The 23,843-nt window shown below is 43.1% G+C and overlaps 1 protein-coding gene across 1 annotated transcript in view; it reads right to left on the bottom strand.

Moving 5' to 3' along the window:
- Positions 1–23,843, bottom strand: part of LOC121879912 — a gene marked incomplete in the record, with an annotated part of 99,611 nt that overhangs the window by 46,422 nt on the left and 29,346 nt on the right. Inside the window, 1 exon segment of the mRNA XM_042386713.1 lies at positions 9,792–10,112. Coding sequence (XP_042242647.1) covers positions 9,792–10,112 — 321 coding nt within the window.

Genomic DNA, 23,843 nt, shown 5'->3' with positions numbered 1-23,843 from the left:
TGTATGTGTGTGTGTGTGTGTGTGTGTGTGTGTGTGTGTGTGTGTGTGTGTGTGTGTGTACTGTCCCTGGCTCTCAACACAGCACCTTGTGTGCGGCTGTGCTGTACTGTTCTCAGTTCTGTACGAATATTTCACAGGAAGCATTGCGCCTTCATCACTGTGGAGAGTGACTGTGTCTGTCATATACACACACACACACACACACACACACACACACACACACACACTTAACGCAACTGACATTTCCTGCCCCATGGGTGTGTTGAGGGTGAGGGTGTGGGAGGGTGAGGGGTGTAAGGGTGTGGGTGAGGGGTGTGGGGTGTGAGGGTTGTGAGGGTGTGTGAGGGGTGTGGGAGGGTGGAGGGGTGTGGGGTGGAGGGTGAGGGTGAGGGTGTAAGGGGGTGTGAGGGGGGTGTGAGGGGTGTGAGGGTGTGAGGGTGTGGTGGGGTGTGAGGGAGGGTGTGGGCAGGGGTGTAAGGGTGTGAGGGTGTAGGGTGGTGTGAGGTGTGTGGGGTGTGAAGGGTGTGAGGGTGGGGTGTGGAGGGTGTGAGGGTGTGAGGGTGTAGGGTGTGAGGTGTGGGGTGAGGGTGTGAGGGTGTGAGGGTGTAAGGGTGTGAGGGTGTAAGGGTGTGAGGGTGTGAGGGTGTGAGGGTGTGAGGGTGTGAGGGTGTGAGGGTGTGAGGGTGTAAGGGTGTAAGGGTGTAAGGGTGTAAGGGTGTAAGGGTGTAAGGGTGTAAGAAGGTAGTTTCTTATATTGTTGTTTTGTTCACACCATTATTATCTAAACCTTATACATTCATACAAGTTTTGATTAATATTCTCTTGGTGTTGAAAGAAGATTTAGAAACGCGTTACTAAAGGGTACTTGTGGCAGCAGATGGGCAGCAGAAGGGCAGCAGATGGGCAGCAGAAGGCAACAGAACGACAGTAGAAGGCAATAGAAGGACAGCAAAAGGGGAGGAGAAGAGCAGCAGAAGGACAGAGAAATAATCACATGTGTATCGGAAGAGTCGTCCAACCTCCTGAAGAAGACAACACTGGTCCATTTCCCGGAGGAGGGTCGCCACGTCAGGTGCTTGTGTTGCTCCTCTGGTTGGGCAGGACACCGACCCCACACAACACACTCCCAGCCCTCTGTCTGTCCCGAGTCGCCATCTACAGCGTTCACCTCTTTCTTCTAACCTTTAAATGACGCGATATTTCATTTTGATCTTATTTGTGTGTGTGGTAAGTATTTCTCGGTTAAAATAATGAAAACAAAGAACAAATGGTTCATGCACATACAAAAAATATAACTGATGTTTTGACTTTCAGTTTCTGTTGATATACCGTGTTTGTCTGAGCGAGTGAGCGCGACCCGGGAACTCGAGGTTATATAGTAAGTACTGAGGCTTCTGTGAGCCGCGAAAATCACTGTACCCGAAAATCACTCCATGACACACAAGAAAGATTACACACCACCACTCCGAGTTCTGGGGAGCAGTAGATTGTCTGTGGTCGTCCCCCCACCCCCTCCCCCACACACACACTCGTCCTACTCCGTGTAATGACTCCTGTCCCTCAAGCGATAAACACTTATAACTCCCAGGTAGAAATTACTCACAAGTCGGAGTCCTCATAAATTCATCTTATTAGTATTCTATGTTCAACCAAACCTAGGAGAGGGTTCAACCACCACACTCCTATATCCAAGAATGGTAAAGGGAAACACTATTGTAGTTACTGTATCGTGTGTTACCATTAATACACCAAAATAGGGAACTGAAACAACTCAACTCTCTGATTTGTATGATAAAGAGAGAGCATTTGACAAAAAAATACTCTGGTAAGCCACGAAGAACCGGCGGTCATGATTTCGAAAAACTGTATCGGACATTAAATACAACTTTTACTGGAATTACTTGTCCCTGACGATCAGAAATTATTCTCTTTCAGCGATTTTCTCCTCGTTGAGTTTATAAACGGAGGAAAATTACGACGGAAAGGCGGAAAGCTCATGGTGACTCGAGTATATGTGCGTAATTATTACGTCCAGTGAGGCTCAGACCAGAGAATGAAAAATACCCGCCCCTGTGAACCACTGATCACCATAGAAAACGGATGATGAAGAGAAGTGTTTCTCTCCTTACAGAGATAACTGCGTGAGGACGGCACTGGAAAATTTATGATGTATTATGACTGTACACTGACCAGTCGCTTGAAGTTTGCCTTAAGGCATTTGAAGCAGTTGCAGAGGATAATGTAGGTAATTAAAGAAAGAAAATAGAAATGGTTAGGCTCATTCAAGAGTACTTGCTAGCAGTGAGTAACAGAGAATTGACCGACCGCCCGACCAGTGGCGAAGAGGTTCATAAGTCAGTGAGTATGTCAGCTGAAGGTGTTTGATGGATCTGGTCTGCATAACAGTACATTTGGAGACGTGAAGATGTGTTTTGTTTACCACGAGACTATACCAGGTATCAGCACCGGAACCTCTACTAGAAGCTTCATGTTTATCTTATTAAATTCTTTGTGGTGCTCTACACTATATTCTATTTAACTGAGTAAAAAAATTATGATATTTCAGAAGCAGCCATATAATAAGCCACTTGTGTATCGAAAATAAAAATATAACTTTAATTGAAAACTTTTGCTTTAATTTAATTGTTAAAAGCATAATGTGTTGCTCCACTCACCTTAGGAACGTTGAATCGTTTGGTCACTACACATACATGGCAATTATTTATGAACGCAATCCCACGTTAAGATATTCCAACATATTCAGTCTAAATTCTCACAGATTCATACACAGAATATTATTCGTATTACCTGAGAAATATATATTTTACTTTTTAATGTTGATCACTTAAAATATACATTTAAGGAACTAAGATGCTAAACCGTAGTAATAAGCCTACATTATAACATCAGCAAGTCCTCATAACGTGTAAGAATGCGCATAATTGTTTTACTTGATCAAAAACAAAATCTAAAAATGGTACCGAAATTCCACAAAGACTCTACCTTCCTAAAATCTCCTGTAACATAATATACAGTACACATGTCATTTACTGGCGAAAAGTGAACCTGCAAAATAGGCCTGATGCTATAATCGGTAGAAGTTTTTGTGTTTCACCTTTAATTAACAAGTTAAGTAAATTTTTTATATCTTCAGTTCAAATAATTATTCATCATAATAACTCTTGATAATCTTGATATATTTTCATAACAGTAAAGAATTCCCGCCATTTTATAGGTATTTAACGAGATGACGAACTGTACAGTATTGCCTCGCCTAGTGTATTGATCTCTCTCTGTCACGATTATCAGGCATTTATTGTTGCTGTTTTTTTCCAGGCTATGTTTATATGTTTTCGTATAGATTTATTGGTGAACACTTGTGGTTATTGAAGTCATCATTCTTCCTTCTATTTTTTTTATTATGTTTTTTCGTCTTTTGTTATCCCTCATTTCCACTTTTATTCTTTGTTATTTGATTTTTCTTGATTTTCTTTCTTTTAAACATTTGTGGCTTGTTCTAACAAAAAAGAGGTTATTATTTTCATATTTTTTTACCTTTATCACTTTGATGTTCATAGTTATTGCCTTTGCTATGGTCGTGTCACGTGGGATCCATTACTCGCCACAGCAGAAGTCACCGCACAATATTATGCGATAACGTAATGAAGAAACACAATTACCCCCTAAAAAATAACCCAGATGATGAAGCACGTCCAGTAAGTTGACCAGAGGAAGACAAGGTGATCAACTCCCTCTTGTCCTGTATCGGGTGAATTGATATTTTTCCAAGATAGAGAAATTCACAGTGTAAATAAACTAGACAGATATGGATCACCTTCTAACGTGATAAACCTTTGAGAATTTTCCCTTTGGTGGCCTAAACCAACGATTGTGTCGCATTCACTAAAATGCTCTCAAATATTTTTTCATCACTCACCCAAAAGGTAGATGAGTAGGATGGATAATTAAATATTAATTCAGCAATAAATGGTTACTTATAAAACAGATTAATGATAGAATAATACCAAACAAAAACCAAGACGTGTTATTATACAGTAAATGAAGATACGAAAACAACGTAAACAACGAATAAATTGAGGTGGAAGAAAGAAAATGAGAAGTGTTGTAGCCGGACGGATAGAAGCAGCAGAGCAGGTAATTACGGAGAGTTTGGCGTCCGGATAAACGAGGAGCGGACTAGTAATCGGAAGTAGGCGATTACGCTCTGGCCAGTGGTGGTGGTCCGCCATTTCTCTTGTGCTGCGTCACTCTTGTTTATTTTCGTCAAGTTACAGCTCAGTAGATCTTGATATATGGGCAGTATTTACTTACCAGGGATTATGGGGTTACTTTCTTACTTTCTTTATACACCTGTACGTTAGTTTCTTCATCATCAATTACTTATACCTTCCTCCTTCCTTAGTGTACAGCATACATGTACACAACAAGAAAGAAAATAAGGATATAAATTTGGGAGTGCAAGGAAGCAGGAAGTTGGGGTGAGTCGCCGTCACCCACACACCCTGGGGCAGTTATGGTGGCGGCGCTTTATGGACCGTCCTGGTGTAAAACACACTGGGGCAACGCTCGCCTGGGCCAGGGGTCAAGGTGTAGCCCTCAGATTATGGCTTACTTAACTACCATTATTCCACTGGTGAGTAATGTTTTATGGCTGTATATAATGGTGCTAAAATTTGTGCTTTCTGATGCTGACATTGTGAGTGAACTGGTTAAAGGTAGTTTATATACAACCCATCTGTTAGCAGTACCATCAAACCTCAGTACATGATAGAGGCTGTGGAACAAACAATATAATACGTTTTCGTAGATTTATATTAGAATTGTTGCAGATTATTGTGATTATATATAATATATTTATTTAAAATGCCTGTTAATAGTGCTCTTTGATTATTTACAAAAACTCTCAGGTAAATATAATCTGTTCTAAGATTAAAGAAGTTTATCCAACATATTTCATGTACGTAGTCATTTTCTTTGATGCCGCATCAAAGAAAATGCACTATATCTTGGGCTAACTTATAAAAGGTACTTGGAGACACCGTTTCAGTGCTACTAGATATACAGGTATATTTTATTAAATAATCTATAAGACTTTGCATCGATAATTATACAAATAGTTTTGGTAATTGTGGAGTAGACGGTTAGCACCAGAAGGACTTTGTGGAATTGTACCTAGATTTTTGGAGATGCCATTTTCATGAACTGTACTTAACACGAAACTGGAAACGACAATGCACAAAACCTAACAGAACCTGGCCTAACCAACCCAACCCAGCCTACCTATCCTTGCCTAACTTCTTAACCATGGGAGGATTCACCCCCCGACCTCCCAGCATATTAAGCACGTTACTTTGGTATCTGGTACCAATGAAAGCAACTCTCTTGAGAAACAGATAGCTTGCGATAAGACAAAGAACAACCCACACAGGAAGGTCATTATTATGTGATTTAAAAACAATTAACGAGCTTGTCTCTGAATCTCCCCCCATGGAGAACAATAAGTATACGGACACACAGTTCACTTACAATCCAATGCTACTCGAAAGAAATTGGAAATGCTTCTAAACACATAATATGGGATTCGAATCCAATTAAAAGAATCTCATCCTTTAAACTGTAATAGAATAGGTTCAAGAACAATATGGGTGAAGAAAATAAAGGGGGATCTGGGGAAGCTATAAATACGAAAGCCAGGAAAGTGAAACCCCCAAAATTGAAAACAAAAGACAATCAAGCCAATATTTATGGAAGTAAAACCCCCCGATGAAAGCTTCGGTTGTTATTTTTAATGTTTACAAAGATCGAAATCACAAATATCGGCTGAATATTTATGGTCAATAATTTATTTCTTCATCTTCAAAGCAGTTAGAGACGGTGCTTAGACATTCACCCCAAGCCACAAAGTGCATAACTTCCGGGGCACAACTTGTTAATCATTTCGTTGAGTCAAAAGCTTATATGTACTATGTAAAGCAGTACATTCCGCAACGCCATATTGACTTACACACAAACAACATACATAACCAACAAGAATCACCTGTTATCGCTTGTTTAGACATCAATAGCACCGACAAAGTCAATTTGCTCACAACGCTAATAATTAAACTAGTAATTAGATCGTGACGTTGTTTTGATAATGGTAAACTTAATTACTTAGGTGTTTGTGTTTTAAGAAAGTTAGTATTGATGAATAAGTTGATAAATACTTTAAAGTTTTTTTTATGTCTTATGAGCTGAAGTCGTGATTCACCCAACACCGCACATGCTAGAGTTAGGTTAGATTAGATTATTTTAGGTTAGAGTTACGCTGGATTATGTTATGCTATGTTAGGTTAGACTAATGTTATGTTATGTTAGGCTACATATTTTTAAATCGGTTAATGTTTAGGTAAAATAAGCTGAGGTGGCTAATCCTCTCGTCATCCAGGGTGAAGTCATCCAAGTGGCTCCTGGGTCTTAGCTCTTGTGGTCAGCGGTCATCAGCCTTTCACTGTTGCATTTGGAATGTACGTATTAGTGGCCGCCTTGACCGCTCCCGTGGACTGCGTAATGTGTGGGGTGAGGCGGTAAGGGTGCAGGAGGTGAGGAGGGGTACAGGGAGAGGAAGAGGGGTGCTGGGAGAGGAGGAGGGGTGCTGGGGGAGGAAGAGGGGTGCTAGGGGAGAGGAGGAGAGAAGAGTGCTGGGAGAGGAAAAGGGGTGCTAGGGGAGGAAGAGGGTATTGGGAGAGATGAGGGGTGAGGGAGGAGGGGGTGGGGAGGAAGAGAGGAAGAGGGTGCTGGGAGGAAGAGGGGTGCTAGGGGAGGAAGAGGGGTACTGGGAGAGAGAAAAGGAGAGATGAGGGGTGCTGGGAGAGGAAAAGGGGTGCTGGGAGAGGAAAAGGGGTGCTAGGGGAGGAACATAGACGCTGGGGTCGAGGAGAGGCAGGTAGTCGAGACGCCAGGTAACACAAGTAAGACGTTCTCACAATACCTCACACTCTATCATCATCAACAAGAGACCGAGTATTAATTTTATATTGTCAGGATGAATCAGAACATGACTCCTCGCTCATCACGTCCCATACTCTTCTCTCTGCTTCTCATTACCCTCTACACTTCTGCCATACGTTACCTCTAGCCCCTACACACACACACACACACACACACACACACACACACACACACACACACACACACACACACACACACACTGGGAGGATTTAAGGTTGTAATAAGCAATGAGGCAAAGTTCTGTCGTTGTGTTACGTAAAGGGAGAGTAAATTTAGCGAGGTCTAGAGCCCACAGTTTTAATTTATACGAGCACTCTCTCTCTCTCTCTCTCTCTCTCTCTCTCTCTCTCCCAGCCCACAGTACCCCGACACCACACCCAGCCCATATATGACAGTAGTAATGCCTCAACGTCTAACCCACCCCATCCCTGTTCCCACCCTTGAACCCAATTCCTGGCGTATATCACAAGGAAAGTGTCTCTTCACGGGTGTGTACAACGAGGAAAGTGCCGAGTGTCTTGAGGTACTTCCGGTGCAACAAAGTGTAGACGAATTAAAAAAAAAATCCACACCTCCCTAAGACTTGGTCCCTCAGCCATAATCCTGACTGAGCGAACTCGGGGAAAATTGTCCTTTAGCAATTTTCGTCGTGGTTATTCTGGAACCATTTACTGAGTTGAACGAGTCTTGCTAACTTACGGTGACTATCAAGTGGTGACGAAGAGGATTATTAGCATATACAAGACGCACGTTGCTGAAATCACCAGTGATTTTCGTAATTAGCGATTATTTCAGTGTTCGTTCCTCCCAAATTGTGGGTGGCGAGCGTGGCAGCGGCAGGTGGACGATGCTGACGTATTCATCATGGCGCCAATTACCCAGCACAACACCAAGACGACGTCACGTGGGGCGCAAATGATCCAGTAAGTCTTTTTTTTTTTTTTACATTTCCTGTACGAGTGTGTTCTTGTAAAATATTGACAGGTGATCGTGTCCTGATAACTCACCTTTGGCAACCTCATCAGACTACAATCTCATACGAGGGAACTATGATTTTTGTTTCGTTTATTTCACATTGTATTGCGAGCGATCGAAGGAGGAAGATTACAGTATTAGGAAAAGACAAGGAGTAATAGTGGTGGATCCTCGTATGGCATCAAGGGCGGGCGGAGGGCGTCACGGACCTCCTCACCAACATTACTGGGAGCACAACTGTGACCAACCATTTTACTTTAAGTCATTGTCCTGTGCTCATTGTTTTTTGTTTTTATTTTTATTTTCTGTCGTTTTTAACTTTCATTTTACTTGTACCTAAAAGTTTGTCGCTTTTCTTTTTATTGTTAATTGTTTATATTTGAATTCGTAAGCAATTTTGTTTTAATTTCGTAATTTGTTTTTTCAACCCGCCAAGCTAACCTAACCTGACCTAAGCTGGGAAGTCTAAACTTCTTGGGATCCACTGTAGGTGGAGGGAAACGATGGAAGAGGGAAAAGGAGTTTTATAAATGAGGAAGGAAGGAAGAAGGTGAATGATAATAAAGCTCGTGTAAAGGGACCTATAATAGGATTAATGTGTGTGGTAATTATGGCCACAAACAGTATAAACAGTTCGCCTAACATGCAGGGCCGGATTCAGGAGTGGGCAGCTGCCCAGGGGCCTCCACAATCTGGGGGCCTCCACATGTGTGGTAGTAGCTATATCAGGGCTGGTCGACTTGAAACCACATGAATGACTCCGGTCATGTCTCACTTGTGTGTGTGTGTGTGTGTTGGGAATTTGTACACTATCAATAAATATACAGTTAATTAAAAATTTCTCAATGTTCTAATTTCCTCAATATAACTGCATATGGCTTCAAAATTCTCCAAAGTGATCAAATTTCAAAATTTTTCCGGGGGGCTTACAGCGCCCCCCGGAACTCCCAAATGTTTAGGCTCGCTTCACTCGCCACCCCACCCTCTTGGCTGCCCATGGGCCTCCACAGGTCTAAATCCGGCACTGCTAACTGAACAGGAGGAACAAAAGAATAAGTGAGTGTGGGACTGGTCGGTTACATTACACAATCGTCACGATTTTACCATTAAACATATATTTCCATCTGAGGAACGTCCACGCATCGTTTAGTTAAATTTTATATTATTAATTTCACAGTATAATCGCTCAATTATCTAATTTCTCACTATTTGCCCAATCGTGACAAGTCATGTTTTGATGTTTGGTTGTCATTGTGAGTCACTGTTGTGTCATGACCCGAGACACTTTGCTGGCTGGCGGAAATTGTCTTGTTTGGTTAAGTTAGGTTAGGCTGCTGAATGGGAGTTTTTATTACTAGGATTCTGGGACCTCATTAAGATTAGGAAACCCTGTTTATATCTGCTCATGATTACGTATCCTAACCTAACCCTATGACAGTGGGGTATCTAATGTCAAAAGAAACGCAACTTTCATCACTTCTCACCAACAAGTCGACCCTGACAGCTTCTTACTGCGTCACCCGCTTGTAATGTGATCGGGTAGTCATAAGAGTTAATAGTGAAAACAAAAATCCGATATCATTTACTGCTTAAAGCTTGATTATCGGGAATACACGAAGCTTTAACACTACCCAGCTTATTTCACTTGATGATTATACAAACCTGATGCTATTTTGGAGGTTGAAATAAGCTACGGGGGTTCTAATCATCATGTAATCCGATCAGTGATAGTATGTTGTTTTTTGACGACCACCAAGAGAAAGATAAAAAATAAAACAAGTGAAGGGCGACTGGCGTTAACTCACCCGTTTGTGGGGATGATATTATCACATTTCTCTAAGTTTTGGTTGATATCTCCGTTCTGCTGTTGCTGTTGTGAGAGCTGTTCTGCTTGTTGTTGGTTGTTATTCACGTGGTTATTGACAGTAGTTGTGTTATAGGTACCGTCCGTGGCCTCTGTGATGTGCAGGGCAGCGTTGTTCTGTTGCGTCAGCTGTTCCTCCGTGACCTGTTGCTTGAGATTGTTCCTGTTCTTGTTAGTGACGGAGGAGTTGTTGAGCTTTTCTTGTTTGTGTTTGTGACCTTTATGGCCTGATATCATCCACTTGAACATCCCGGAACGTGACCTGTCAACAAACACCACCGCGAGAATTAGTATAGGATTATAGTGAGTATTATATATCTAGATAATACAGAGGTGGATATGTATGTATGTATGTATGTATGTATGTATATATGTATGTATGTATGTATGTATGTAAGGTGTGGGTAGGTAAGTTGACTCATCATTGAAGGTACTGTAACTGTGGATGGATGCAGTTTATAGATGATAATTGAGATGTAACGTAGAAACAAATAAATAAACAAATAAGTAAATAAGGAAATAAATAAAAACAAGTAAATACATAAAAATTAATAAATTAATAAACAATTATATACAAAAGAAAGAAATAAACAAGTAAATATATAAATAAATAAATAAAAGAAACAGACAAACAAGTAAATAAAAAACAAAGAAAAACAAATAAATAAATAAATAAATAAATAAATAAAATCAATAAATTAAAAAATAAATAAAAACAAAGAATAAAACAAACAAATAAATAAAGGAAGCCTAAACATAGCATTAATTTGGCCCAAAACATAAAGAATATGTCCATTTAACCCCCACCTCCCCCACACCCCCTACCCCCCCTACCTCCCACACCCCCTACCCCCCCTACCTCCTCCACTTCTCTCCACCTCATTTTATTTTTCCAAACGACCAAGTGGGAAATTGTGTGTGTGTAAGGAGGTGTTGTAAGGCTTCCAGGTTCATAACGCTCTGTCAACCACGAGAATAAACACTCAAAAGAAACCTCTCCGGCTCAGTGCGCACCATCTGAAGCCTGGTGATCTGGGGGGGGGTGGAAGGAGGGAAGGAGAGAACGGTGGAGTGAGGGCGGTCAAGAAAGAGAGAGAGAGAGAGAGAGAGAGAGAGAGAGAGAGAGAGAGAGGGAGGAGGAGGGCGGTCAAGAGAGAGAGAGAGAGAGAGAGAGAGAGAGAGAGAGAGAGAGAAGGGGAGGTCAGTTATAATCACTAAAATCCATTAGAATCTCTTAAAAACTTTGAGATAAAAATTCCAATCTAACCTAACCTAAGGTCGGGGGACATAGAGTAAACACGGAAGAAGAATAAGAAGAAGAAGAAGAAGAAGATAACTGTAGACGTAGCAGTAGTAGTGTTCAAGGGCAGAACAGCACACAACCTCCCCCTGGCGGCCACTGACTTTTGGAAACTATACCTTGACACAATGGAAACAAACTGCCACCCCTTTGCGTAATTGTAGCCCCGGGACTAATAGGTACAAGGCTATAATGGGTGAACCTGTTGACTAGGGCTGGTGGGGGGGGATGGGGAGAGGTAATGAGGAGGGGGGTAGGGGAGGAGGAGGGGGGGTAGGGAGGAGGAGGAGGGGGTAGGTGAGAGGGGAGGGGGTAGGTAAGGAGGGGAGGGAGGTAGGTGGGTGAGGAGGGGATAGGGGTGAGGAGGGTAGGTAAGGAGGGAGGGGGATAGGGTGAGGAAGGAGGGGGTAGGTAAGGAGGAGGGGGGGTAGGTGAGGAGGAGGGGGTAGGGGGAGAGGGAGGGGACAGGTGAGGAGGAGGGGGTAGGTGAGGAGGGAGGGGGGTAGGTGAGGAGGAGAAGAGGGGTAGGTGAGGAGGGAGGGGCAGCAGGGTTAAGGTACAGTACTAATACACTGCTGGGTGGGGAGAGAAGGTCGACCCCCTCCCACTAAAAGGTGACAAAACTGTACACAATGATTCAGGTGTTACGGCCAAACTCTGCCTTTCCTGCCACACCTGATGACGGCAATACCTGTTATTTGACGGTGTATTAATTGATTGGTTATGATCACCTGAAGCTTAGATACCTCAGTTAAGCTTATTACACTTGGAGATATAACTACCCTAGAGGTCCAGTGCAGTAAGTTCTTTTTGACACCTGAGTGATATGAAACTGTAGGATATAATAATAATAATAATAATAATAATAATAATAATAATAATAATAATAATAATAATAATAATGATAATAATAATGATGATGATGATGATGATGATAATAATAATAATGACCAGTACAACATCTTCATTAACTCATTTCTCGCCCCCAGCTCAACCTCTCATACGACACAGTTCAGTCAAGGGAGTTTTACCTCGCTAATATAGATCTGCGGGGGACTACAGGGGGAAGGGTCGCTCACTGGAGGTCGTGGGATACGCCCCAGGGTAGCAGGACCTTACTAAAACACCTGGGAAAGGGTGGGGTGGGGTGGGGTGGGGTGAGGGAGGAGGTGAAAGGGGTGGGAATGAGTGGAAGTGGTAGAGAAGGGGGCAGGCGGGAGGAAGAATGTGCAGGTGTGTGGGTTTGTCGCGCATCATAAAAGTTTTTCGACGCCTCCTGTAACCCTCGCATTTTATCAGGTGTAAAAGTGAAGCAAAACATCCGCCTGGTCCACGTAAACAATATTGGGTCGAACTACATCACCGCGCAAAACAGTTTTTACTCCTCCATCACACTGTCACTTATTGGCGCCTGGGTGACAAGTGACTGTCGTTACTCCCAGCTAAGCCTCGCCAAACGACGGGATTGTGAAAGGGTTCAGGGAATGGAAAATTTGCTTTGGTCTTCAATTTGGGTAAAATCTCTTTTTAACGACGGAAGATTTATAACTCTGTATTAGGTGTACACAGTGTTCCTGATGTCCAGTATGCGTATGATATAATCTTCCTGTACTTGTGTAAGTGAACAACAAGGTGGGTGGGGGGGAGGCAGGAGGGCGAAGGAGGAGGGGGAAATGAAGAGAGAGCTAGGAGGGATGGGTGTGAGGTATAGACGGTAAGGGTACAAGTCATTTAGAGACCAATTGACACTCACTTATCAATGCATTATGGGTCGAGTGGAAAAACACAAACAATAATAAAGTAAAAACAAACAACTTCAGTCAATGAGGACGAGAGAGAGTTAACATAAGACTATTTAAATGGATTCTGGACCATCTTCCTTTGGGTACGAGTGAAGGAGGTGAGGGAAGGAAGGAAGGAAGGACATTTAACATCCTTCCTTCACTCCAAACAACACGATTCAGCACCCTTCATTTTGCATTGGTTTGATACTCTCTGGAACAATAAATATCCTCTCTGTCTGTCTGTCTGTTTATGTGTCTGTCTGTCTGTCTGTCTGTCTGTATGGGGGTGTAGGTACGGGATAGTAAAAGTGGCTGGCTGGCAGCGGACAACTGGACGTAGTAGTAGTAGTAGTAGTAGTATGGGTGTGGGTGGGTAGTGGTAGTGTGGGTGGGTAGTGGTAGTGTAGGTATGGTGGTGTGGGAATCACTGTGGGATCAAAGGGTGGGTGAGACCGTCAACCATACAGTGTCAGGAAGGTATCTGAGAGAAGACCTACCTGATGCTGTCTACAGAGAAGCCCGGGGTCAGGGGACTATAATTGGATGAGTGTTTCACATAAGATGGCTACTGGGGCCTCAATGATTGACACACACTCTCTCTGGCGTTCCTCTCACCGGATTTTCTTCTTCTTTTCTTTTTGTTTAACTTCTACATTTTCTTTTTGTTCTCTTATTTTTGTTCTGTTGTTTTTATTTTATTTTCTTCTTCTTCTCCATCTCTTCTTCCTCTTCTTCTTCTCTTCGTTTATTCATCCCAAAATGGCTACAGTTTTAACCAACAAACATTTTAATTTGGATAATTTTAAAAGCTCAACATTTATCCAGACAAAATTAAAAATTTCTGAACTTATTTATGTTTATAGAATAATATGATAAATTTTCCTTCATGTCTGTCTGTCTGTCTGTCTTATTCATTGGTGCACAATGTATTGATCTAATTACTACGGTACTTAAAGTTGATACGAATGAGCTATGGTGTGTATGTGAACAGGTGAAGTTAGTGATGTTGGCTATACAGTGTAAAGCGTCGTGTAAGTGACTACCTGACAGAAGAGAAAAGAGGCGTAAAAGAGACGATTATTTCAAGGGTAGAGTAGGTCTTCCTTTTACACACAACCTGACGAATAAACACAAGCTTAACGGGGGCGTCTTAGCGTGTGGGAGGCGTCCTAACGTGTGGGAGGCGTCCTAAAGTGTGGGAGGCGTCCGAACGTGTGGGAGGCGTCCTAACGTGTGGGAGGCGTCCTAACGTGTGGGAGGCGTCCTAACGTGAGAGAGGCGTCCTAACGTGTGGGAGGCGTCCTAACGTGTGGAGGTCCAACGTGGGAGGTGCCCCATCGTGGAAAACCAATGGTAAGGCGTCCTGGGAGGCGTCCTAACGTGTGGGAGGCATCCTAACGTGAGATAGTCGTCCTAGCATGAGGGAGGCGTCCTGACACAAACCTGATGACGAATACCCGAGGGAAACGGCTCCTGATTAAGCCAGTTATTGAGTAGAATCAAAGGGGCCAGGTGTTAACATAACCTGGCTACCGAGCGGGTGAAGGAGGAAGAGGAGGAGGATAAGGGAAGGAGGGGGGGGATATGAGGAAGAAGGATGAAGACAGTAAGAGAGAGGAGACAGGAAGGAGGGGGGGGGATATGGAGGGGAAGAAGGACGAAGATGAAGGAAGAGGAGGAGATATGAAGGAGGGGGAGGAGAAGAAGGATGAAGATGAAGGAAGGAGAGGAGGATAAGGGAAGGAGGGGGGAGAGGAGGAAGAAAGATTAAGAGAAGGAAGAGGAGGAGGATAAGGGAAGGAGGGGGGAGATATGAGGAAGAAAGATGAAGATGAAGGAAGAGGAGGAGGATAAGGGAAGGAGGGGGGAGATATGAGGAAGAAAGATGAAGATGAAGGAAGAGGAGGAGGATAAGGGAAGGAGGGGGGAGATATGAGGAAGAAAGATGAAGATGAAGGAAGAGGAGGAGGATAAGGGAAGGAGGGGGGGAGGGATATGAGGAAGAAGGATGAAGATGAAGGAAGAAATGAAGAGGAGGAAGAGTGGTAATAACAGTTAACGAGGCAGGCACCAGTAAATACTCCCTTTAAAAACCTTGCCCATCTGTCTCTAATTATTACCCACAAGTCGTCAACAACAACAAAGGGCTTCTCGTACCTCCAGCTTCAACCTAACCTAACCTAACCCAACCCAACCTAACCAAACAGCAACAGTAGGGTGAGATACTGTACTTCTGGCTGACCTTTACACCTGTGGCACTGACCTATGATGACCCCTCTCACACCCTGAAGGCCAGAGCAATGAGGTGTCTGTCAATGTGTAGGAGCTTGCATTTATGAGCTCTCTACCAGCACGGTAGTATTTGTCAAGTCGAAACTAAGTGAGGGGTATGAGCTAAGTATGTGGGGAGGGAGGAGGCTGCTATGAGGTGGGAGCTAGCAGGTGGAGGTGAGGGCCATGTTAAGTGTGAGGTGTGAGGGTCAGTTAAGTGTGAGGTGTGAGGGCCAGTTAAGTGTGAGGAGTGTTTATCTAAGGTCTAAGATGGATAGCATGATATCTCGTTAGTGATGACAAAAGAATGTATCCAACTGTTTGACTTCAGCAGAAACACATGTAAATATTCTCAAAGATTCTAATTTAGTTTAATACGTTAACAGAGAATCAGTTAGAGAGAAGAAGATATTGTACCTTACTTGTTTCCTCTAACTAGAACGATAAGTCACGTATGTAATTAACGAAAAACAGTAAGTGGACATTGATCAGGTGAACCGAAGATTTTTTAATTAATATTTTGTACTCTGTATTTTTTTCTTAGTCAAATATTAATGTAAGGCAGATTGTTATATCATTTATTTGGGTCAATTTATCGTAAGAACTTTTGAGAATTTGACCTGAGATAGACAGGGTGGCAGGAGGTGGTGTGAGGTCGGCTCTTGGCTAGACATGAGAGCCTAGAGGGGTAACACAGTACACCGCCACCTCTTACCTGCCTCGTTGTCCTGGTGTTGTTTATGACCTTGAACAGTAGGTGACCTTTCCTCCCTCCTCCCACCACCACCTCTCAGTCTTCACTCGTTATTTTCCAGATATGAATATGATTTTTCTTTGTTTCTTACGGAGGCAGCAGATATTAACAACAAAGAGCACGATCACACACACACACACCATAACACATTCTCGTATTGGTGTGTCAATTAGGAACAGGTAAATTGATGAGATTAATTAGTATGAATATTTATCTCTTTTCTAGATCATCACAAATCACTTCTACATTTTTTTTTTACAAATTATATACAAACTAGACGATGGTAATGAGAGATACTGAATGGTAAAGTGGATGGGTTTAACGCACGTCTGATTTTTGTGTCTACGTGATCAAGGTACACTGGGAGGTGATCAGTGTACACAACAACAGTCACTTCTACCCACCAGAGACAAACAAACAATTATTATTATTATATCATATGTAAGATTTTCTGTATATAATATTTATTCTTTATAGTGTAGTAATCAGCTCAACAGTATAAAATATTGTTGGCGTGTTTGCTTCTGATCAGTAGTGGTAACGTCTGCCACACACACACACACACACACACACACACACACACACACACAAACACACACACACACACGTTCTAGATCAACATTAACGAACACATATTTTGAGGACTGATAACACGCACACTACACTTTCAACATAAATAATTTACATGTAAAGTTGAAGGTTGTTACGAGTTTTATGTTGGTCAAAGGTTATGATTGTGAGCAAGACAACAAGTAGTGGTGGGAGGAGGTAAGGCGTCGCCCCCAGACAGCTGCAGGGTTAGTGCTGGTGACGCCCTGGGCCTGGTATGTGTCCGGTCTACCTCCACCACTCACCCACTTACCATCAGATGTAAGTAAATGGATCACATGAAGATTAACCTAACCTAGACCTAACCAAACCTAACCTAAAGCTAACTAGACCTAACCAAACCTAACCTAAAGCTAACTAGACCTAACCAAACCTAACCTAAAGCTAACTAGACCTAACCAAACCTAACATAAAGCTAACTAGACCTAACCAAACCTAACCTAAAACTAACTAGACCTAACCAAACCTAACCTAAAACTAACTAGACCTAACCAAACCTAACCTAAAACTAACTAGACCTAACCAAACCTAACCTAAAGCTAACTAGACCTAACCAAACCTAACCTAAAACTAACTAGACCTAACCAAACCTAACCTAAAGCTAACTAGACCTAACCAAACCTAACCTAAAGCTAACTAGACCTAACCAAACCTAACCTAAAGCTAACTAGACCTAACCAAAGCTAACCTGGGAGCTATAATATTCATATGATCTAAGTAAATAAATATAATAGATAAAACAAAGAGATAGTTTACATATAGTTATCTTATCAAATATATTTTATTCATGAAGCAAAGTGTTAGGCTATGAACTTGTCAATATGTTTTGGTAAGATCTTGGAGATAACTCACCCACGTTTACCATAACTAATGTTCGCTAACTATAAATTATTGTTGACTAAACCTAAAGGAATTATTTTCTTAATATTGTTAATCAAATTTTATCTATTGCACTTTCATCAGTTATGTTTAAATTATGTTCTTAATATATTTTTTGTTTTGTCATCTCTCTCTCTCTCTCTCTCTCTCTCTCTCTCTCTCTCTCTCTCTCTCTCTCTCTCTCTCTCACTCTCCCTCTCTCTCAACACAGAATCTTCACTCCTTCATCCTCCTTCTGGTCTGGTTGAATCTCCTGCCAGCCACTGTGGACCTTACCTTCACCTCTCCTCCCTTCCCCTTCCCTCACTCCTTCCCTTTCCCCCTCATCTCCTGCCCCTTGCCCTACCTTCTGCCCCTTCCCTTCACCTCCTTCCTCTCCCTCATCTCCTTCCCCTTCCCCCCATCTCCTTCCCCTACCTTTACAACCCCCCCCCTTCCCCCGCCTCCTGCCAACTCCTCCACCCTTTCCCACCTCCCACCTGTTCACATTACTGCTGTGGCTAATTAACAGACATCCACCAGGTGCACCAGGTGTGTGTGTGTTGACGTTCCACACCTAATTACCATATGTACTCAACTGATTACTAAGATCACCTGAAGACCTCGACTTCCTATAGATTATTTCACTTATTAACTTATTTTACCATCTGTTGAAATAAGCTAAGAAATATAAGGGAAGAGAGGACTAATCTTTAAGTGATCCTGGATATAATTAGATGCAATTTTATACCTAAGCGAGACTTGACCGAGACAATGGGTGATGAAATATGACAGAAAACGGTATATAACGAAAAAAAATGGAAGTTACCCCAGGAAAAATAATGGAATGTGCGGTTCTGAAGTGTCTGGTGTGGTGCTGGGGGGGTGGGTGGAGGAGGAGAGAGAAGAAGGAGGAGGCAGAAGGATTGCCCAGTATGGCCCGCTGCAGTTTCCTCCATTCTTATGTTCTTAGAGAGAGGAAGAGGAATGAAGAGGACGAAGAGGAGGAAGAAAGAGCAGGAGAGAGGGGGGAGGAGTGGAGGAGGAGGAGAGAGGAAGGAGAAAGAAGACGAAGATAAGAAAGAATAAACAATGGGAAAAGAACAGAGTTATAATAACAACGGAAAAAGATAACTAAAATTAAGGGCGCCATAATCACCTCACAACCTGCCATAATCACCTCACAACCTGCCATAATCACCTCACATACAATAACAAAGGAAAGTAAGTGTGTGTGTATGTGTGTCTCGTCTCTGTTTGTATATCGCAAGACGGTAAGACTGTCACTCCTTCCCGCCCCCTACACCGCCACCAGACAGACAGCTGTATCAGAAGACTTCGTTCAGGATAGGGATAATAATGTACCTGGCTCCAGTCTTTCTTAATATATTCTTACGATAAATAATTTCCTGGCATCTGGATGACTTAAGATGAAAAACAAACGTGTGTCTAGGATCTTGGCAAGACATTTATTATTATTTCTAATCTAACCTAACCTAAGTCTTAATTTACGTGGAATATTCATCTTACGATCTTTTGAGAATATAAACATTGAAGCGTTAATTTTGACCCGTAATTGTGGTGCTATTCAACCTAACCTGACCTGACCTAACTTAACCTTACGTCAGGTTCAGGAGTCTCAGAGGGTCGTATCTTTCCTTACCTCAACACGTACGACCACAAGAGACGATAGTCATAATGGTCGTAAAGTTACTCTAAGACGATAGCCTATAACTAACTGTGGGTGGGAGTGAGGGTGGTTCTTGTCCACGCCCACACCTCCAGGTTCTCCCCCACGCCTTCAGGTTCTCGCCCACGCCAACACCTGCAGGTTCTCCCCCACGTCTTCAGGTTCTCGTCCACGCCCACACCTTTTGGTTCTCATCCATACCAACACCTTTAGGTTCTCGCCCACGCCCATACCTTTAGGTTCTCATCCACGCCCACGCCTTCATGTTCTCGCCCACGCCCACACTATCTAATATCGCCTATCTCTTACATCGTCAATAATAATAAACAAAACTTACCAGTCATTCGTCTCTGTCACCAGTCATTCGTCTCTGTCACCAGTCATTCGTCTCTGTCACCAGTCATTCGTGTATGGAGATTAGGTTAGGTTAGTCGTAGTACTGATTTTTCTCGGTTACAGAAAGGTCATGAACTGTACCCGAGTGAATTATTTACCTAAACACTGTTGAACAATACAGTTTAGTTACAGGAGTCTTAAAGGGTGAAGACTAAGGTGTATCGGGGAGTTGTGTCTGGAGAAATATTTTGTTTCGCGAGAGACGACGCATAGAAGATAGTTAGACCGATAGATATATAGCACATAACCCCCCCCCCCGAGAGATAGATAAAGAAGGTAAATAAATATAAGATTCAAAAGATAATAGATAGACCGATTTTACGACTTTTTAAATACCAAACTCTTAAAAAAATAACGCAGGTCACGGCAGTTCTCTCCATACAGCACTCACTTCCTGTTCCAAGGGTCGGTGGTTCGATCCCCGGGCACTCCTCAGTTCACCCAGCTGTAAATGTGTACCTTAGTTTACGACTTAGGGGAAGTGAAGGTGGCGGAAATGCAGTACCGACCATGCTGCCACCTTGTGTACCGAAGGCTTAATATACCGTGTGCTGTACCTAACGAGCATTCATGACAATGGGACCCACTTTCACTGGATAAGAAACAATCATCCCCAAATTACACGACTTTAATAAACAAAAAATAAGTCTCCCATCTACTTGGATTGATTGTAAAATATATCAGACCCACGTCAAGTCTTTTTGTCAAACGTCTCTGTCTCCCACAAACTTCAAAGTGAACCTCTCAACCCTCACGTCACCGTTCCCACACCTCTCTTGCTTAATAACACAAACCGCGTCTCCCTCAGCTGCCAGAGAGCGAGAGGAGGTTCATTATAACGTATAACGGAAGAAACGCCTAAAACTGCGGCTCCTTCCCAACTCACTTTGTCACATCCGGTTTCACGAGGCCTCCAAGTGTCCGCTATACCTACACCAATCAGCCTTCCTATCTGAACCACGCCCCTACCCATTCTTGGCCAATCAGCGTGAAGTATCGATGGGTATGTTGAGGAGTGTGGTGGTGAGGTAAAGAATAGCAATAGTGGTTAAATAGTGGGTGTGTGTGGGCGTAGCAGTGGGTGTGTGTGGGCGTAGCAGTGGGTGTGTGTGGGCATAGCAGTGGGTGTGTCATAGTTCAACCAGTACTCACATATACGATCAGTGAGGGTGGTCAGTATACCGAACTGTTATCACCTGAAGATTAGCCACCCCGGGTTAAGATAGGTTAGGTTAGGTTAACTTTAAGGTGTTTAATCATCATCTGGTCCCCCCAAAAAGTACTCGGTAAATATCATGTATAAAATTTATATAATGAAAATCTCTCTAAACTTTCCAACATAACGAAGCTCACCTGGCCTAGAGTTATGACTGTCACTCAGTTATTTTATTAACCTAACTCAGAACTGCCGCCTCACCCTCATGATGAAGCTCTAATATTAACACAGTATTAAGCATGATGTTACATTAGTTACACACACATACACACACACACACACACACACACACACACACACACACACACACATACACACACTCACATACCATAGAACCAGAGGAGTTATAGATCATCAGCAATTCGTAATATAAAAACCTTCTCCACAACCCACTGTCTTGTCAGCTTTCTTGATTTCCTCTACCGCATCCTAGAGAAACGTAAGACATCTGTGGCTGTCGCCTTCATAAACTTCACCAAAGCATCTGACTTAGTTAATCACAACATAATTATCAACAAGGACGTCGACCTCGAATTTTGGAGAAATCTCATACCACGGCTAACAGACTTTCTTAGTGACCGACGCCAGGCTGTACGCTTCCGAGGGGCTGTCTCTACCTCTCAGTCATTCACTTGTGGCGTCCCTCGAGTTACTAGGATGGGATCGCTTTGCTTCTTCATCCTCATCAATACTGCCCTGGAAGGTACTACCTCCTGCTGGAAATACATCGACGACTCCACTTTTGGCATCAGTGAGTGAACAACTCGGCTCCCGCCTACAGCGCCCTCCAGATTATATTGAACAGTCTCTAGGATTGGCCCACCACCAACCACATCACATCAACCATACCAAGACCATTGTTATGCACTCCTCCGACCATGCCCCACCTCTCTCCATTACACAGGGCTCCAACACACTCCTCGGCGTCACCAAAGATAACACACTGAACTAGATAACACACAACAGTACAACCATCAAACAGTCCTGCTATCGTCTCCACATATTCCATCGTCTTAAGTCGCTCGGATTTCTCGCATCTGAGCTCTTGAATGTTTACACAACAATCATACTTCCTGAACAACAAGGACTATTAAACACAGTACACAAGAGGGCATGTCAGACTATTCTCCCTCTCTTACTCCGTATATCAAGAGGCGCGCAGTATACTGACCCTCTGAAACTCTCTGATCATCACCATGACTTCATCTGTCAGTTTGGGACGAAGCTACGTATGTACCTAGACAGTACAGGTAAACAATGTACACTCTCCATGGTCGAGTTACTGACACGATACAAGAGATACTGAAAGGTGAGGATCCCGTGTAGATAAAGCACTGATTGAACCTGTTGGGTGACCACCTAACGCATCTGGGGGCAAGGTTAGGTTAGGTTACTCCTGTTAGGTACGCTAAACTGTGACAATCAAAGATATACATACAATATATATCTAACCCGAGTGAAGCCGGGTAATTGGCTCGTATACAACCTATAATCATGTGTGTGTGTTGTTAGGGGATACTGTGTGTGTGTTGTTAGGGGATACTGTGTGTGTTCCTTACTTTACCGTTTATCCGTACATGTGTCACGTCCTCGTACACACACACACGAGCCACTCACACACACACACATGAGCCTCTCACACACGTCCTGCTTCCCAATCATCCAATCACGGCCTGCATCCTCCCATGGGCCCCACACAAACTTCAACATTAAACTCACTTATAATCCATTGTTCACCGCCGCTTTCGCTTTTCTTTCCCTTTTTCCCCTTTCATTTCCTCTCTTCCTTTCAGAGCTCCGCCCACCTCGTCTTGCCCGTCAGTCACGCCTCACACGGCTTTTGGTACCAGGTCGAGGGGGCATTGTCATCTCTGAGTGGCCCTCACAAGCTCTATTTGCCATTCATTATTCACACCCGGTCTCCCTCGACCTTATATTGTTTTGTCGCGCACGAAATTTTCCCTGGACCTTCGCCCCTGAGTATCTAAACTCCCTGGCCCTTCATCTACCACAAGCTGGGCCAAAACTCAGGTCAAAGGATGTATTGTTCCCGCTGAGTGGCCTCGGGGGCTCGGGTTATTATCCTCACTGAGGTCACCCCCTGGGCTGCGCCACAGCCTATCCGGGTAAACAACTCTGGATTTTTAAAGATTAAGAATTGATATAAATAATTCCTTCCGGTGACGTTCAGTTTGTATTGTGCACGATAATTAGTTTCACTATATTTTCGTAAACAAAAAGACCATTTTAATCTGTGTGAAGAGTAAATATAAGTGTAGTGGACATACACACACACACACTAGCACGTTAAAGGAGGTCCCAGCCAACAGCAGCAGCAGGTGGCCAGGGAACTGGTTTTTGTTTTTGAGCGAGAGAGAGAAAACAAACCTGGATTATTATTCGATTGTCGACTATTAGGTTCATCACGAGAGAGAGAGAGAGAGAGAGAGAGAGCGAGAGAGAGAGAGAGCGAGAGAGCAAGAGAGAGAGAGAGAGAGAGAGAGCGAGAGAGAGAGAGAGAGAGAGAGAGAGAGAGAGATAATTAGAACAATAATAAAGTAAGATGAACACAAAGGAGGAGAAATTAGACGACCAACACTACACATTACATCACCATTATAAAACAAATGAAACTCGTTGATCGAAGCAAACTGAACTAAAGAAAAATAGTGAAAAACTAAACAAAATAAAAGAAACGAACACAGAGACAAAAAGGAGGAGGAGAGAGAGAGAGAGTGAGAGAGAGAGAGAGAGAGAGAGAGAGAGAGAGAGAGAGAGAGAAAGAGAGAGAGAGAGTAGGAGCGTGGGAACCTTTGAGCCGGGTTTACCTGTCCCACACACCTGTCCTCTTCCTCCCTCCCTCTTTAACCCCAACAATTACCCCATTAACCACCCCCTCCTTTCCTCCCTCGCCCCCTCCTTTATCTTAATCTTCCCCTCCTATCTCCTTCTTTATCCTCACATCTTCACTGTTTTCTTCCCACCCCTTCTCATCCACCTCTCCTTCCCTCCTCAACACCCCCCTTATTAAATACCCTTTCCTGACCACCCTTTACCCTCCTACCCCTCACCACCTCCTTTAAATGTCCCTTCACCCCCCCCCCATCTCCTAAGA

Source organism: Homarus americanus, unplaced genomic scaffold (genome assembly GCF_018991925.1).
Source record: "Homarus americanus isolate GMGI-L3 unplaced genomic scaffold, GMGI_Hamer_2.0 scaffold50564, whole genome shotgun sequence".
In the NCBI taxonomy this organism is placed as follows: Eukaryota; Metazoa; Arthropoda; class Malacostraca; order Decapoda; family Nephropidae; genus Homarus; species Homarus americanus.
Note: the sequence above shows the minus strand (reverse complement) of the source record. Positions and strands in the feature narration are given on the sequence as shown.